Raw genomic sequence first — 14454 nt, 5'->3', positions numbered from 1 at the left:
ATATTCAATATATAAATATAGACATAAAATTTTACTGGTCTACCAAAGGCCCTGGCTCCCAGACCCACCATGAACAACCAGCTACAGCTGCAGCAGCAACCTGCCACATAGTGGCTGCCAGAGCCGAAGCTGGCTGCTGCGCAGAAGCTCGGGGCCAGGGTGTACCCCAGCCCCAGTGCCGCTGCGAACAGCTGGCTTCAGCTCTGGTAGCCACGATGGCCCAGCAGCAAGCAGTTCACAGCCTGACACTGGTCTGTGGACTGGCGATTGTGAACCACTGCTATAGAGGATGTCAGTCCCAGCTCCTTAAATCACTCACAGGGGGCCAGCAGGAAACTGCTGTTGAACAATGGAAGGAGTGAGTATACATGGTGTGTCTACAGCTTTCACATTCTGTAAGTTGTGCAGTGCTCTAGATCTGCAAGTAGAACGGACACCAAAAGTGGTTGTAGGCATGCGATTGTGATGGGGCAGTAAATATCCCATCATGTAATGAGCTTATAAATGGTAAGTCCATTTTTAAAATGCATGTTTTGTTTATTTGGCCTCTGATGTCATTGGAGAAAAATCCTCCAGTTATTGCAACTGATATGAGACAAGCAAGAGTAGCATTAAAAATCATAACCTCCAAAATGACATACGAGTCACACAATCCCAAAGGAACTGGTGATCTTAGTAGCTGGGAAGAGGTTAAAAAATGTGTATTCAGTCATCACCCATAGTTAAACTAGGTCAGCTAGCGGGTATACAAATATTAGCTATATTATTAAGAATATGTAGACATGATCTGTAAAGACGAAAGCCATTTCACCAAAACATATAAAGGAAAAGTGCTCAGGACATTTTAAAATGTCAAAGCATACTCTTGTTTTCATTTTAACATCCTTTTGGCTGGTCCCAAAGGCTAATTTTTGCCATCCAGGTGGACTTTACAAAGAGGATATATCAAGTGATATATCAAAAAGACATACCTCATGTCCCTACTCTTAACATGACTTGAGCGAGAGAGAGAGAGATTGATCTTAGGATCAAACGTTATAGGACCGTTGGCCAGTGTGGTGAGTTTTTTGTTTAATTCTCCAGTTCTGCTATTCACATGAGGCTGAGGCAGCAGCCAACTGAACAGTAAGGATTACATTTTAAACAGGTATATTTACATATGTTTGATGGCAGATTTCCTCCACTCTGCCACATTTTGGGTGTCCGTGTGTCCAAACACAAACTTTCAGAATGTCAGCAACTAAAATATTAGCTATATAAATGTCCAATTGCCAATGTTTGGAAGTCAGTTTCTCATGCCACTACACTAACCCCTGCTTCTCTGTTTCTCACTAAAACATCCTGCTCCTACAAGCAACAATGGGAGCACTGGAGTAGATAAGGCACTACAACTACTAGAGTTGCAGGCAATATGTTATGCTGATCTGAGTCATCAGAGTTAGACGACAGACTGTTCCAAGTGGTCTCCATTCATGCTCTCACTAGAGGAGCAGTAGCAGTAGTGGCAGGAGTAGAAAATTTTAAGGGAAGGGGTGGAATGTAGCCACAGTCTGCGTAATGGCTAGATGGCCTTCCACACATTCCTTTATTAAAGGAACATTTATGGACAATTTGTTGTTCCTAAAAGTTCCTGGACTGACAGTCCTAGAGACTCTAGCCACAGAACAGATACAACACAGGCAGTGGCACCAATGCTGGCTGTGTTGTCTTGCCCGTGTGTCAACCCTGGCCTTGAGGATCTGCCTCTCTAGCAATGGAAGGGGAATGGTCTTCTTATCCCTTTCAATCCTGGTCTCCCTGCTGAGAATGTCAATAAAGCAATCTAGAACCATAATTGTTTCTGTCATGTGGCCACCTGTCTGTGATGTGGTTCCTGAGAACACCCCAGAACATGACATACCAAACAAATTCTTTATAAAATGGCAAGAGGTTATTCAAAAAGTTGCACTGCAGAAGTCAAGTTTTACAACATATTAAATCCAACCAGTAGTTAAAACACCCATGCAGTTTAGTGTTGTGAAAGTTAGAAGCAGTTAGAAAACAAGCAAACCAACCAAAGCAAGAATACATATTTTATATATAAATCATTTTAAAGGAAAAGCAGCCATCCACACAAATGTCATGTCAGGCTGGGGGCCCTTGTACCTTTAAAGACTCAGTATAAGAGAATGAAAGAAGCGGAAAGCTGATCATGTGACCTCCCCTTCAGGGCCGGTAGCAGTAATGAGAAATCTGAATGAAAAATGGAGCGACATCACAGTAAGTCACCTAATCATGTAAGAGACAGCAGTGCTTAAAAAGACACTCTGCTCCTAGACCTAGTGAGAGTAATGCTCAGTAATCACTTTGTATTAGCCCTGGATTTTAAACTTGTTACTTAACAGCTGGATAACATTAGACAAGCCTTGGGAGAGCTTCAAAAAAGAGCTACACACCCAGCCCTCCGCTTATAGTTAAGTTACTGGTAAATTGACAATTGAATCAATTTATTTTAATCCTCTCTATAAATTAGGCTACATGGAATTCAAACCTTAATAGCTAAGCAGCTAATTCTCGGATTCTTATTACAATTACTTGATTCAGATATTGTGACAGTAAAAAATGTTTCTGTTTACAGTATCTATAGAAGCCCTGGCACCAGCACTAGTTGCTGAAATGAGCACAGGAACAGCTGCAAATATTTTCAGAGGATGAAGTGGGATGGGAGAAGAGAAGAATATAGGATCAAGGGGCAGCACCTGAAACGCCACCAAAAATGTAGCCAGTTTTTTCACCTTCTACCCATGTTTGACATTTGCCATCAACCTAGCCTGAAGAATTGTGTGTAAGGGCATCTGGAAAATACTGGGGTTGAGGGTTACTGTGAAGAGTTTCAAATAATTTACTAGCCACGATCCTTACTGAGAAGCCACCACTACACCCATGTGTGTCAAGTAAGTGAACTTAGTTCAGAACTGTCCAAATGGAGTGTCACATTTGCAGTTTACTAGGAACCGGAGAGCCGCACCTATTTTTCATAAAACAGAGCAAGTCCTAGCATACAGTGTTCCAATTTGATCTGAAAAAAACCGTACAGTTCAAGCTAGCTCTCTTCATGCTCGAACCTGCCAACTGTGGGTGGCATCTTGGTATTAAAATGGATGTTGACTACCATCAGCACTGATTTATATACATTAAATGTAGCCCTCAGTGCTCGGTGCTTAGCATACTGCCAACGTGGCTCTCATTTGAAGTGTGGACTGTGCATCCTGTATAGAAGGCATCATGGGAAAGAAGAGAAATTCGTGTCCTATTCGTAACTTATTAGAGATGAATCTAGATCTCAGTCTTTGGGCTGTATTAGCCCCCCATCTGAATCCCCCTGACTTTGGAGGCAGAGGAGAGGAGAATGCACATCTACACTTAACAGTGCACTGAGCTTTCCTCCTATCAACAGGATTACTAGAAAATTGGCACTTTAGAAAACTGTTGCCCAATGGGAAGTAGGGATCTCCGAGCTGGCTAATCAGCTCTTTTGAGGATACACAGCCCAGAGCCAAGCAAAGGGGCTTGGAATAAAAGCATAGAGAAAAGCAAAGAAAATATTGCAGAAGACAAAGAAGCTGACAGAGGAAGGAAAAAAATAAGTGGTTTGGTGAAAGTAGGAGAATGAGTGGGAAGGAAAGAACAAAAGGAAGAGGAGCAAGGAGAGGAGATATCGGTAAGAGGGGCAGTTCAGGCGATTCAACAGAGACTGATTAGGGATGAAACTTGCAGCTGGAGCACTGTCCAAGGGTAGGAAATTACGAGCTATTTCCTTGTAGGCAGCTCACGTATCATTGGAAATTGGCCTAGGAAGAGGCCAGTGACCCAGTAGGTGCTCAGTATGGAGGGAAGGCAGGCAGCTGCAAACTGAGACCCTTAACAGTCTCATTTTAATTAGCTTTCAGAACAGGACTGTGCTGACAAGGTAGAAATTAGGCTTGTTGCTTTGAGATGCACATCATCCAGTCAGGAGTGATGGAGACCAAAGGTTAATTTCTTCCTGTTAACTTGGTCAGTGGGGTTATGCCCCCCAGGCAGAAGTCTTATATCCACTACATGGGAGTGGATACAGAGAGAGGCAGAAAGGAAAGAGCTGATGTATGTTTAAAGAACATGTTCTGAATCCATAGTTTCCTCACAGAACTTCTTCAGCCAGGTTAAAGACCGTATGTCCCAGAACAGCTATGAATATGGTACAGTTTGACTCTCGGTGCAGAGAGAGCACAGGATGCCCTGCCTCTATGTTCAGTGGACTGTTGATTTGGGATGTTTCTCATAAAGTTAACTGTTTGGGGGGGCAGGGAAGAGAAGAGGGAAGGTTTTGTTAGGAGTAAAGTCTCACCTTCTGCGCACCTGAGAAGGCGTGGTAGTAACATGAAACATAGGTCATAATGGCCTTCTCATCCGGCCTTAGCGGGCCTATAATATCTGTGCAAAGAAGGAAAAGAGGTTGAAAGGATAAAGTAAGAAGCAGCACATAGAATAAAACAAAACAGTCACGGGTGGCGTGAGAGAGGGGGAGAAAACTTCCCATCATGCATTGCAGGATAGGCCAAATAGATTTCCATGCGGAGAGCTGGGAATTCGGATCAGAAAGTGACCAGCAGGGTTGGCTCTGTGGATCAAAGTGGTACTACCCCTTTCTCCTCCCAACATCCCGTTCTTCCTAGACAACCTCCAAATTGCATATGTCCACAGCCCCACAGTCGCTCTCAATGAGAATGAATAAAATGTATTTATTGCTTTAGCATTTCAAGGGCCTGCTCTGGAGGTGCTTGTGTGTGTTAAGATCAGACTGCCTTCCTGCAGAGTGTATTTCTCCACTCTGCTTCAGTGTGCACTGCATAATCCTATGGCACTGAAGCAATTACAATTTGTTTGATTTTGAAGGCGATTTACCAGGTCTCCCTTAGAAATATTTTCTTTAAGTAACTACATACCAGCAGGCAATTGAGGGGACTTCTGTCCAATCTCCACCATGGGGAACCAGAGGAGGGAAAGAGAAAGGAAAAAGCAGGTGTCTCAGACCCAATATGTGGTCTTCTCTATTCCGCAAACCACAGCACCAGATGGTTTGTCAGACACATTTTTTAAAGCCTTGCTGAATCAGGGATGAGTTCACTGTGTAAAAAGGAATAGGTGTTATGCTGCTTTGTATTTGGGAGGATCCCTCCAGTGACTGGAGTAAAGGAAGAGAATTAGGAAGAATTACAGACCTCGTAGCTAAAGTGTAGTGAATGTGTATAAGGGTGAGTGAATGTGTTATCCTTGCCACTCAGTACTCTTACTGAAACCTCCTGCCCAACCATATTTCCTACCCTCGCAAAAAAGTGAGTCATCTGAAATAAATTCAGAGAGTGATATGCTGTAGTGTCTGAACAGCAGGGAACCACAGCAACTGCACAGCAAGCTTGGTGGCCTAGCAGGAGATGCCACATCACTGTATTAAAAGATTTAGGTTTGATTTCCAATCTTAGTCTCACCGGTATGACAGGCCTGGTGCTCAGCCAGTCGAGAGAGAATCTTGGTGGCAGAGTTCCCAGTACCACAGGATTAATGAGCACACAGCAGCCCTGGGGCTTTACTGTACGCTGACTGTAGGGGTACACTCTCCCAATCCCTGCCCCCAAGTTATTATATCTGGGACACCACTTTGAACCAACCAGCCAACTCTACCAAAAATAATATAAAGATGCCCATAGCTAGAGAGGAGAAAGAGAAAGAAAAAAAGGTTTGGACATTAGCAACAGGACCAGGTGCGCTGTGTGGAGGGAGCTTGGAATCCTGCGATACCTTCTGGGCTCCTGAGAAGGCGTGGTAGAAGCTAGAAACATAGGTCATGATGGCTTTCTCGTCAGGGCGGGCAGTTCCAACAATGTCTGTCAAAAAAAACCTGAAGTTAAGAGCATGTCGACTAATGGGAGAAGAGCAAGGGAGAAGACGAGCCAGGACGATCCAGGACACCTGGTGTGGGGTGTGGATGTGTCACAGAAGACTCCTACTCTGCACACTCTTTGCACAGGGCTCCTTGACCTTCCCCAGCAGATGCGTCTCCCCAGCAACCCTTCCCTCACCAACCAAACTCCCAAGAGGAGGTGTAATCGAGCCCCTGGCAAAGTGAATGGGAGCGCAGTTTTGTTTCAGGTTGCTACATTTCGTCCCTCTCTGGAAGGATCCAGCCAAGGCAGAGCTGTCAGTTGAATCAGTGAGCCGAACCCAGCAAAGCACCAACAGGCTGTTGCTGTGTTTACAGTTTTAGCACAATTCAGCTTCTTCAGCCCCAAAAGCCTTTTAAGGTGAGGGTTTTTTCCCGCCCCTTCATCAATTCACCCTAACATATAGATGGCCTGACTTTCCAAAGTGCCAAGTGCTTCAAGTCCCATTGTTGTCGATGGGAACTCTGCACCTCTGAAGACCAGTATTTACACTGCAGAGGTGCTCACATTTGTTCTATTTGTTTAGGAAAGCGAGCTGCTCTGACAACGCAGGAGAAATCTTACAGGACTGTCTCATTCCCAATATTAGGCCCAAGTTATTTTTAGAGTAGATTCCTTTGGGAGCACCTGGGAGAGACACTTGTATAAAATCCACCCCAGAAACATGGCAATTCCTTGGGATTGCAAGATAAGAAGTGGGTGAGGGAGAAAGGGAGGAAGCACAACTAGTTACCGGGGCTGGGAACCCTGCATCGAAAAAGTGTGCACGGTAAAACACTAACTGTCCAAAGGCTGGTTAAACAAAATTTCCATTGTGCATATCCCCACCACAGAGATGTTTTATTTCACACAGGTCTTCGCTTCCCAAACCAAGCCTTGAATATAGCCTCCCCCTTCACAGCCAGCTGGCTTTAGGCAAACAGCCACTGTAAAAATGAAGAGCTGGCCTGTAGAATGTTCGCACTCCAGAGTTGGAGCCTTTCAAACTGGTCCCCACATGTTTCAGCTGCCCCCCAAAGCCTTCAGGCAGCCAGTTACTTTGTACAAGAGGCACTTCTGGAAAAGTGAATCTCTCCCTTTGCTTCCAGAACTGGTCAGTGCTGTATACTAGTGCCTAGCATTACTGAGCCGTTCAGAAGGAGCAGTTTCCAGTACCAGACATGGTAAAAGAGTGGTTTGGAGAAATCCAGAGGAAACTGGCAGAGTCATTCTAGACACATTTTTTCTCCAGACCCTCCTCTAAATCCTCAATAAGTAGCTTCCTTTAAGCGGTAGTGTCCAACTACACCAAAAGCCGGCCAGGATATGCATTTTGGATTAAGGGAAGAATATGTATTGCCCTCAAGTGTCTCTTGAGCCACTAAGTCAAGATCTTGAAAGGATACAGGGAAACCAAAATTTTAGATTCCTGGCAAGAGATTGGAAACCTTTATACAGTAATGACAGTGATAGCTTCTGACTACAGACATGACAAATTGGTATTAGGTACAAGTGAACTCTTGTAGTCAGGAATTGGGTCTGCGGGAACTGAAGACTAGATCCAACCCCATTGGAGCCTTTCCTGTAACTAAAAGGGAACTATGGGCCAGAGATGGGATGCCAAGATGTGTCAAGCATAGAAGGATGGGGACAATGGCACTATGACAATATTTGGGAAATAACTGAAGTTGGTCTGTTTTGATGTTTTCTCCCTTTCCTTATAGGCAGGGCTACCACATAATCTGCTGTGGGTTCAGAATTGAGCGTAGTGGCCTCTACGGAGCCCCACCTAAGGCAGATTGACATGTCTAAGCATTACGTGGCTCTACCCACTCTATCAGCCCCAGCTGAAAAACTACACAGCAGACGTGGGAAAATGAGGGGCACCGGAGGAAGACAGAAGTAGAACAAGAGATCCAATCTTCTGTGTTTTCCTTTATTCTATTTATTTGGTATGTGGGGCTAGGGGGACATTCAGAGGTTGGGAAGATCTGGAATAATATGTGTTCATCTAGAAGAGGAGGGGAATCTCTTGGGGAAAAAGCAAAATTAAAAATGAAATTGGATTCTACTTTACCTTCTGCATCCAACATCTTCGGGATATCCAGGTACTTCTCAGCCACATCGAAGGCTGTGTTCAGATTGGTAAGAGGATCGTCCTAGGAAAGGAAGAGCCAGTGTGTTAGCATCAAAGTGCAATAAGAGGAACAGTATTTCTCTGCAACCAGAGAGTATGGTTGTTGGATTTGCTTCAAATAACTTGAATGGACTGACAGAATTACATACATAAAACCACTGATGCAACAGCCCCCATAGCAGACTAAATAAATGGATTAATTTTAAAACAGTGCTTGGGGACTCCATCATGTGACTGATGGCATCAACAGGAATCACAGGTGTATGCCCTTGATTGGTTAGATATCAACTTTGCGAAGAGATTTAAGAAAAGAATCTAAAGGGCATGGAATTTATATCTTTTAAAACCAGAAGAGGCCATTATAATCATATAGTCTGACCTCCTGTAAGTCACTGAATTCCACTCAGCAACTCCTGTATCAAGCCCATAGCTTTTGCTTGAGTTATTACAGCATATATTTTAGAAAGACATTCAATCTGGATATAAAAGATGCAGCAATAAGAAAAATGATGTACGTCTCACAGCCAACTTAAAAGGCATTTAAATTCCCCTACTACAGATGCAATGTTATATTGCTAGAAAACATTGATATTTTTCATTTATACAGCACTTTTTATCCCCCCAAAAATCACAAAATGCTTCACCAACTATTTACGTTTAGCAACATGAAGATGGAAGCTACCCCTGGGCTTGAATGTGTTTACCAGCTGGTGTACAGTTTATTGCATCTCAGCTGAGTGGGAAGAAAAGACAGTTTCTCGGGACAGCAAGAACAAATCCTTCTGACTTTTTGTTTTGTTTTTAAGTTAAGGTTCTGGTTTTTGTATGCATATGAAACTTCCATCCATCACAGAATAATAGAAGATTAGGGTTGGAAAAAGATCTCAGGAGGTCATTTAATCCAAACCTCTGCTCAAAGCACCATCACCCCCAAATAAATTATTCCAGCCAGGATTTTGAAAATGGAGATTCCACCACCTCCCTGGGCAACCCATCCTTCTAGTGAAATAGTTTTTCCTAATATCCAACCTAGACCTCCCCCACTGCAACTTGAGACCATTGCTCCTGCCATCTGTCACTACTGAGAATAACTTGGCTCTATTCTCTTTGGAAGTCCAGTGCAGGTAGCTGAAGGCTGTGATCAAGTCTACCACCCCCTGATTCTTCTCTTCTTCAGACTAAATAAGACCAATTCCCTCAGCCTCTCTTCATAAGTCATGTGCCCCAGTCAACTGATAATTTTTATTGCTCTCTATTGGACTCTCTCCAGTTTCCCCCATCTTTTCTGTGGTGGGGGGCCCAAAACTGGATGCAGTGCTCCAGATGTGACCTCACCAGTGCTGAATGGAGGGGAATAATCACTTCCCTCTATTTGCTGGCAATGCTCCTTCTAATGAAGCCCCGTATGCCATTAGTCTTCTTGGCAAAAGGGCAGTCTTGACTCATAACCAGCTTCTTATCTAGTGCAATCCCCAGATCCCTTTCTGCAACGCTTCCACTTAAGTCAGCCTGTAGCATGTCTCCATTTATTAGACACTACCTGGACCTTGAAAACATACAGCATATTTTTATTAATTTCTGTTATACCTATTGTCATGGCAGAAATACACTTCAGAGATGGCACTTAAAAGGCAGTCACTGAAATCCTAAAGAAACTAAATGTGTCTTGAATCATAACCTGAGGATAACTAGATTCTAAAGCAGTGGCGGGCAAGTCCATTGGGATTTCACCTGTGGCCCGTGGACGTCCTGTCTGCTCCCCCAACGTGCCTCTCACACAGTGGTGCACTGTAACCTCACACTTCCTACACTTCCCTCTCCTTCCCAGCACTTTCAGAGCACCATGCATTCACTGATTCCGCTCCTCCCACTCCCTGCCAGAGCTTGAATGCTGGAAATCAGCTGTTTGCAGCTGTTCAAGCTCTGGAAAGGAAGAGGAGGAGTGGGGACAGACCACGAATCAACAAAGTCATGAAAGCGCTGGGAGTGAGGGAGAGCAGTGGGGATAGAACTCAAATCAGCTTAGTCATGGTGCTCTGAAATTGTTGGGATGGAGAGGGGGAGGTGTAGGAAGTGCGAGGTTCTAGTGCCCCAGTTTGTGAGAGACTAGGAGGCAAGGTGCAGAGAGTGGGTGTATGGGCTACAGGTGGAACCCTAGTGGGCTGTGGGCCACAGGTTGTCCACCACTGTGGCCCACTGAAATGAAGGAGGGTCACTCATGCGGCCCACTCACTAGTCTTGGTTACCAATTACTGCTCTAAAGCAGTGTTTCTCGACCTTTTTTTTTTATAAAGTACACCTTTAAAAAAATTATAAGTACCCCCAGTACCTATAGTTTTCAGACACACAATTTTTTTTCTACTATTGCAACACATTTGTTAAAACAAAATCGTAGCCGGGTGGGCGATAAAATTTGTGGGTATAAAAAGTACAAAAAGAATAAAGCACTGTAAAACTTAAAACAAAAATTCAGTTTTCTCCAAATTTCAGTTGTGCTGATGTACCCCCCAGACTTCTCTCAAATACCCCTAAGGGTGCTTGTACCACTGGCTGAGAAACACTGCTCTAAAGGACCAAACCAGGGGCTAGAATCCCAAAGGCTGGTGTCAGCAATAAGAAAACTCTGTGAGAAAACATCAAGTCGTCCAACATAGGGTGTGTCTAGACTACAGGGTTTTGTCGACAAAAGTGGACTTTGTTGACAAAACTATACCTGTGTCTACACTGCCACTGAGTTCTGTCGACATAACGTCAACAGAACTCATCAGTTTTGTTGACGGCTGTAAACCTCATTCTGCGAGGAATAACTCCTTTGTCGACAGAGTTCTGTTGTCGACAGAGTTCTGACGACAAAAGGTAAGTGTGGACGCAGGGGAGAAGTTATATCGACAGTAAAGGCCTCCAGGAAGAAGCCCTGGTGGACACTCCTGCCACTGCTTTCCACGCTATTGTTCCTGCCTGTAGCCATCTTTAAAAGGCACAGGCACCCAGGATTGCCATTCTGGCAGCAAGCCTGCTACAGCCAGGAACCTGAGACCACGCAGCTCTTTCCAATCAGGCAAGTTGGAGCCATGTTGCAGGGACAAGCCCCCCAAGACCTCCCTGGCCCTTCCAGGGACTCATACCCCCAGGAAGCCTGGGGCACCAAGCGCCTGGCACCCTTCTAGTCTGGCCCAAAGATCAAAGCCTTTTTGGGGCTCTGGGCTGAGGAGGAGTCCCTCCAGGCCATGCGTACAGCAAGAGGAGGAATGTGGACATTTATGCCCGAATGGCAGAAGGCCTTGCCAAGAAAGGTCACCAACCCTGCACACTGGAGCAGGTCAGGAGGCCTCCCAGGCAACTTCGGACACCGGGGAGGGAACATCAGGACATGAGTGCTGTGAGGGTCCACCGCAGGGCAGGGCAGGCGAGAGCAAAGGGGCTGGTGCAGTGCTGTGACATGTCATGTTGATCACAGCTGGGAGGGAAAGGGGGTCACACCCATGGTTGCCCTCAGGGAGGGCCATCCTACCCCTGCACCCTCACGGCTGCTAGGCACCACCTGCTCCTGCAGGCAGTGATGCCAGGTGCAGGCATGGGTTGGGGATGCCTGGATTGTCTCACAGCCGCAGGCCTCTCAGCACTCTGCGGGAACCCCAGCCGTAGCCGGACACTTGTCTGTGCTGCTCGGCATGGGGTATGTGCAAGGCCGGTCCCACCAGTCAGAACTGGTGTCCAGCCTTCAAACTCGCCTCTTCATAAACAAGTTTGGGGGCAAGGGCAGCAGGGCTGCAGCCTGAGTGAGGGGCTCAACGCTGGGCTCAGAATCCAGCTCTGCCGCAAAGGTCATGATGCTCTCCTGAGCATGCAGCAGAACTTCCAGCAGCACGCTGTGGGGCCATCGCCTGCCCAGGGGCAGCTCAGACTCCATGGACAAAAAAGTCAAAAAACCAAACAAACAAAAGAATTAATAAACAAACAAACAAAAAGCCCCCCCCCCAAAAGCCAAAAAACAAACAAACAAACAAACAAAGCCAAAAACCAAACCAGAAAATAAACTGCTGTGGTGTCTGAGGAAGCAGGGCAACCAAAGCAAAAACTGCAGCAGCTTTGTTTTCCCTCGAGGAGGTAGGCAAGCCAGAAGCAGGAGCAGAGCAATGGCTGTTCAGGAGGATCCCTTTAAGCAAGCGTCTCTGCAGGGAGCATGCAGCCTGGGCTTTAAAGCTGCCCCTGTGACCTTCCAGAAGCACTTCTGGGTGCCTTCTTTTGTCAACAGAGCATCTGGCAGTCGACTTCTGTCGACAAAAGCCTGTAGTCTAGACGTATCCATAGATACCAACAACCTAGTGCCTTCCAGCCAGTTTGTGAGCTCTTGGGCTCCAAGCGATCAGCTTTGGATGGAGTACCTATGGAGATGAGATTTAGTTTTATCCTATGAAAATATTCCAATAGGTGCACAATCATGGTATGTAGTGCTACCAAACTCATTCAGTTTGTGCCAAAAAGACTGACCAGCATGTACACCAATGGCTTTAATGCGGTGGTTGGCACTGAAATCAGTGACTTCTATTGGTGGAGAGTCTACATGTCAGCTGCTAGTGTTTAAATACTGCACACTCTTAACAGGTTTTCAGGATAGTGTGAAAACTGTTTCTCTGAGCACACTGTCATCGAGGTACCAGTGATATAACCCTGACTCTCCTGCATGCTAGGAGATAAACTGCATGGAATTTCTTCATCGCTCTCACTTGGCTTTTCTATGCCCTTTAACTCCCATACTTAAGGCTAGGTATAGTTGATAATTGTAGTGACACAGGAGATGCAGCTTCAAGTGCATCTGGATTAACAAGTCACCTCTCCCAGACTCAGTAAAGCAAGAGGGTTTAAGTCAGATGTGCGTGGATAGAAGCAATTATGAAGGCAAGCAAACCTGTTTTCTACACTGTTCATTGTACGGCCCCTACACTAATGTCTTATCTAGGTTAGGATATTGAAACATCTACAGTTTTCAGCAACAGTTCCCCCTGAACAAACGTATAATATCTTGGTGCCTGTGACGTAGTGGGGGTGCTGTCTGCTCTGTAACCCGGGGTTTCCCCTGTGCTCTGATGTGTGATTCCTACTGACTCACCCACATGTGTATTGGCCCAGACACTTAGTCCCAGCTTGAGCAGATAACAAGTCTCTTCCCAGAGGGAGAGACAAAGGAAGGGAGGCGGAGACAGCCACCTGGCTGGGGGCAGGGCCTGGGAGCGAGGCAGTTTCTGTCTAGAAAACATGAAGGGAACAGACTAAGCTGGGTGCTGAGGGTTGAGAGGGGCGATGGACCCCTTAACCCAAGGGGTCTGAGGCATCCTAGCCCTGCGTCCTGTAACCACATCACGTCTATGCTGTGCTGTATTCTGGAGGAGCAATAAACCCTCTCTATTCTACTGGCTGGCGAAGTCTATTCTTGATGCTACGGGGCTGCAGGATCAGGAGGAACCCCGACATGCCGTCACAGCACCACATAACAATTTCTGTGTCTTTGTGTAGGTAGAACCTGCCAGCACTGTGCCTTAGAAAGTAAGTAAGTTCATAAATTCCACAGCCAGAAGGGACCACTGTAACCATTTAGTCTGGCCTCCTGCATAGTATAGGCCATAGGAATTCTCCCAAAATAATTTCTAAAGCAGAGCTGTCAAACACATTCAATCTTGATTTAAACATTACCAGTGATCAAGAATCCATCATGATCCTCAGTAAATTCTTTCTATGGTTAATTAGACTCACTTTAAAATTGTAAGCCTTATTTCCGGTCTGACTAACTCCCATCCACTGGACTGTATGAATTTACCTTTCTCTAGTAAACTGTAATCAAGTCATCCCGTAACTATCTCAGTGTTAAGCTAAACAGATTGAACTCCTTGAGTCTGTCTTTATAAGGCAAGTTTTCTAATCCTTTAATCATTCTCTTGGCTCTTCTCTAAGCCCGTTCCGACTTTTCAAAGTCCTTTTCGAATTGTGGACCTGAGAACTGGACACGGTATTCTAGCAGTGGAATTACCAGTGCCGAACAGAAAAGTAAAATGATCTTTCTACTTCTACTCTCCTGTTTATTCATACAAAGATGACATCAATTCTGTGGACCACAGAATCACACTGCAAACTCATGTTCAGCTCACTATGTATCCGCCACCCCCAAAACCTTTTCAGTCAGTTCTGCTTTCAGGATTGAGTTCCCCCATTGTATAACTATGGGCTACACTGTTGGCTTGCAGATGTATACATTTTTATTTGGGTGTAGTAAAATGTGTACTGTTTGCTTGTGTCCCCAGTTTACTAATCAATCTAGAGGACTCTGCATTAGTGACTTATCCTCTTCTTCAATTACCACTCCCCCCATTTTTGTGGCATCTG

The 14454-nt window shown here is 45.2% G+C and overlaps 1 protein-coding gene across 6 annotated transcripts in view; it reads right to left on the bottom strand.

Annotated features, from left to right (window-relative positions):
* ACTN1 (actinin alpha 1) overlaps window positions 1-14454 on the bottom strand; it is a 160060-nt gene that overhangs the window by 28464 nt on the left and 117142 nt on the right. For 3 of the 6 annotated variants that reach the window (XM_006130283.4, XM_006130285.4, XM_006130284.4), the window contains exons 7-8: window positions 8017-8098; window positions 5818-5903 (exon numbers count right to left, since the gene is read on the bottom strand). In XM_006130283.4, coding sequence (XP_006130345.1) covers window positions 5818-5903; window positions 8017-8098 — 168 coding nt within the window. Of the gene's footprint in view, window positions 1-4366; window positions 4453-5817; window positions 5904-8016; window positions 8099-14454 lie in introns of all 6 variants that reach the window. The other 3 variants (XM_075927344.1, XM_075927345.1, XM_075927346.1) reach the window with 1 other exon arrangement.

Source organism: Pelodiscus sinensis, chromosome 4 (assembly GCF_049634645.1).
Source record: "Pelodiscus sinensis isolate JC-2024 chromosome 4, ASM4963464v1, whole genome shotgun sequence".
Classification (NCBI taxonomy): domain Eukaryota; kingdom Metazoa; phylum Chordata; order Testudines; family Trionychidae; genus Pelodiscus; species Pelodiscus sinensis.
The sequence above is the reverse complement of the archived record's forward strand: the minus strand, read 5'-3'. Positions and strand labels throughout refer to the sequence as shown.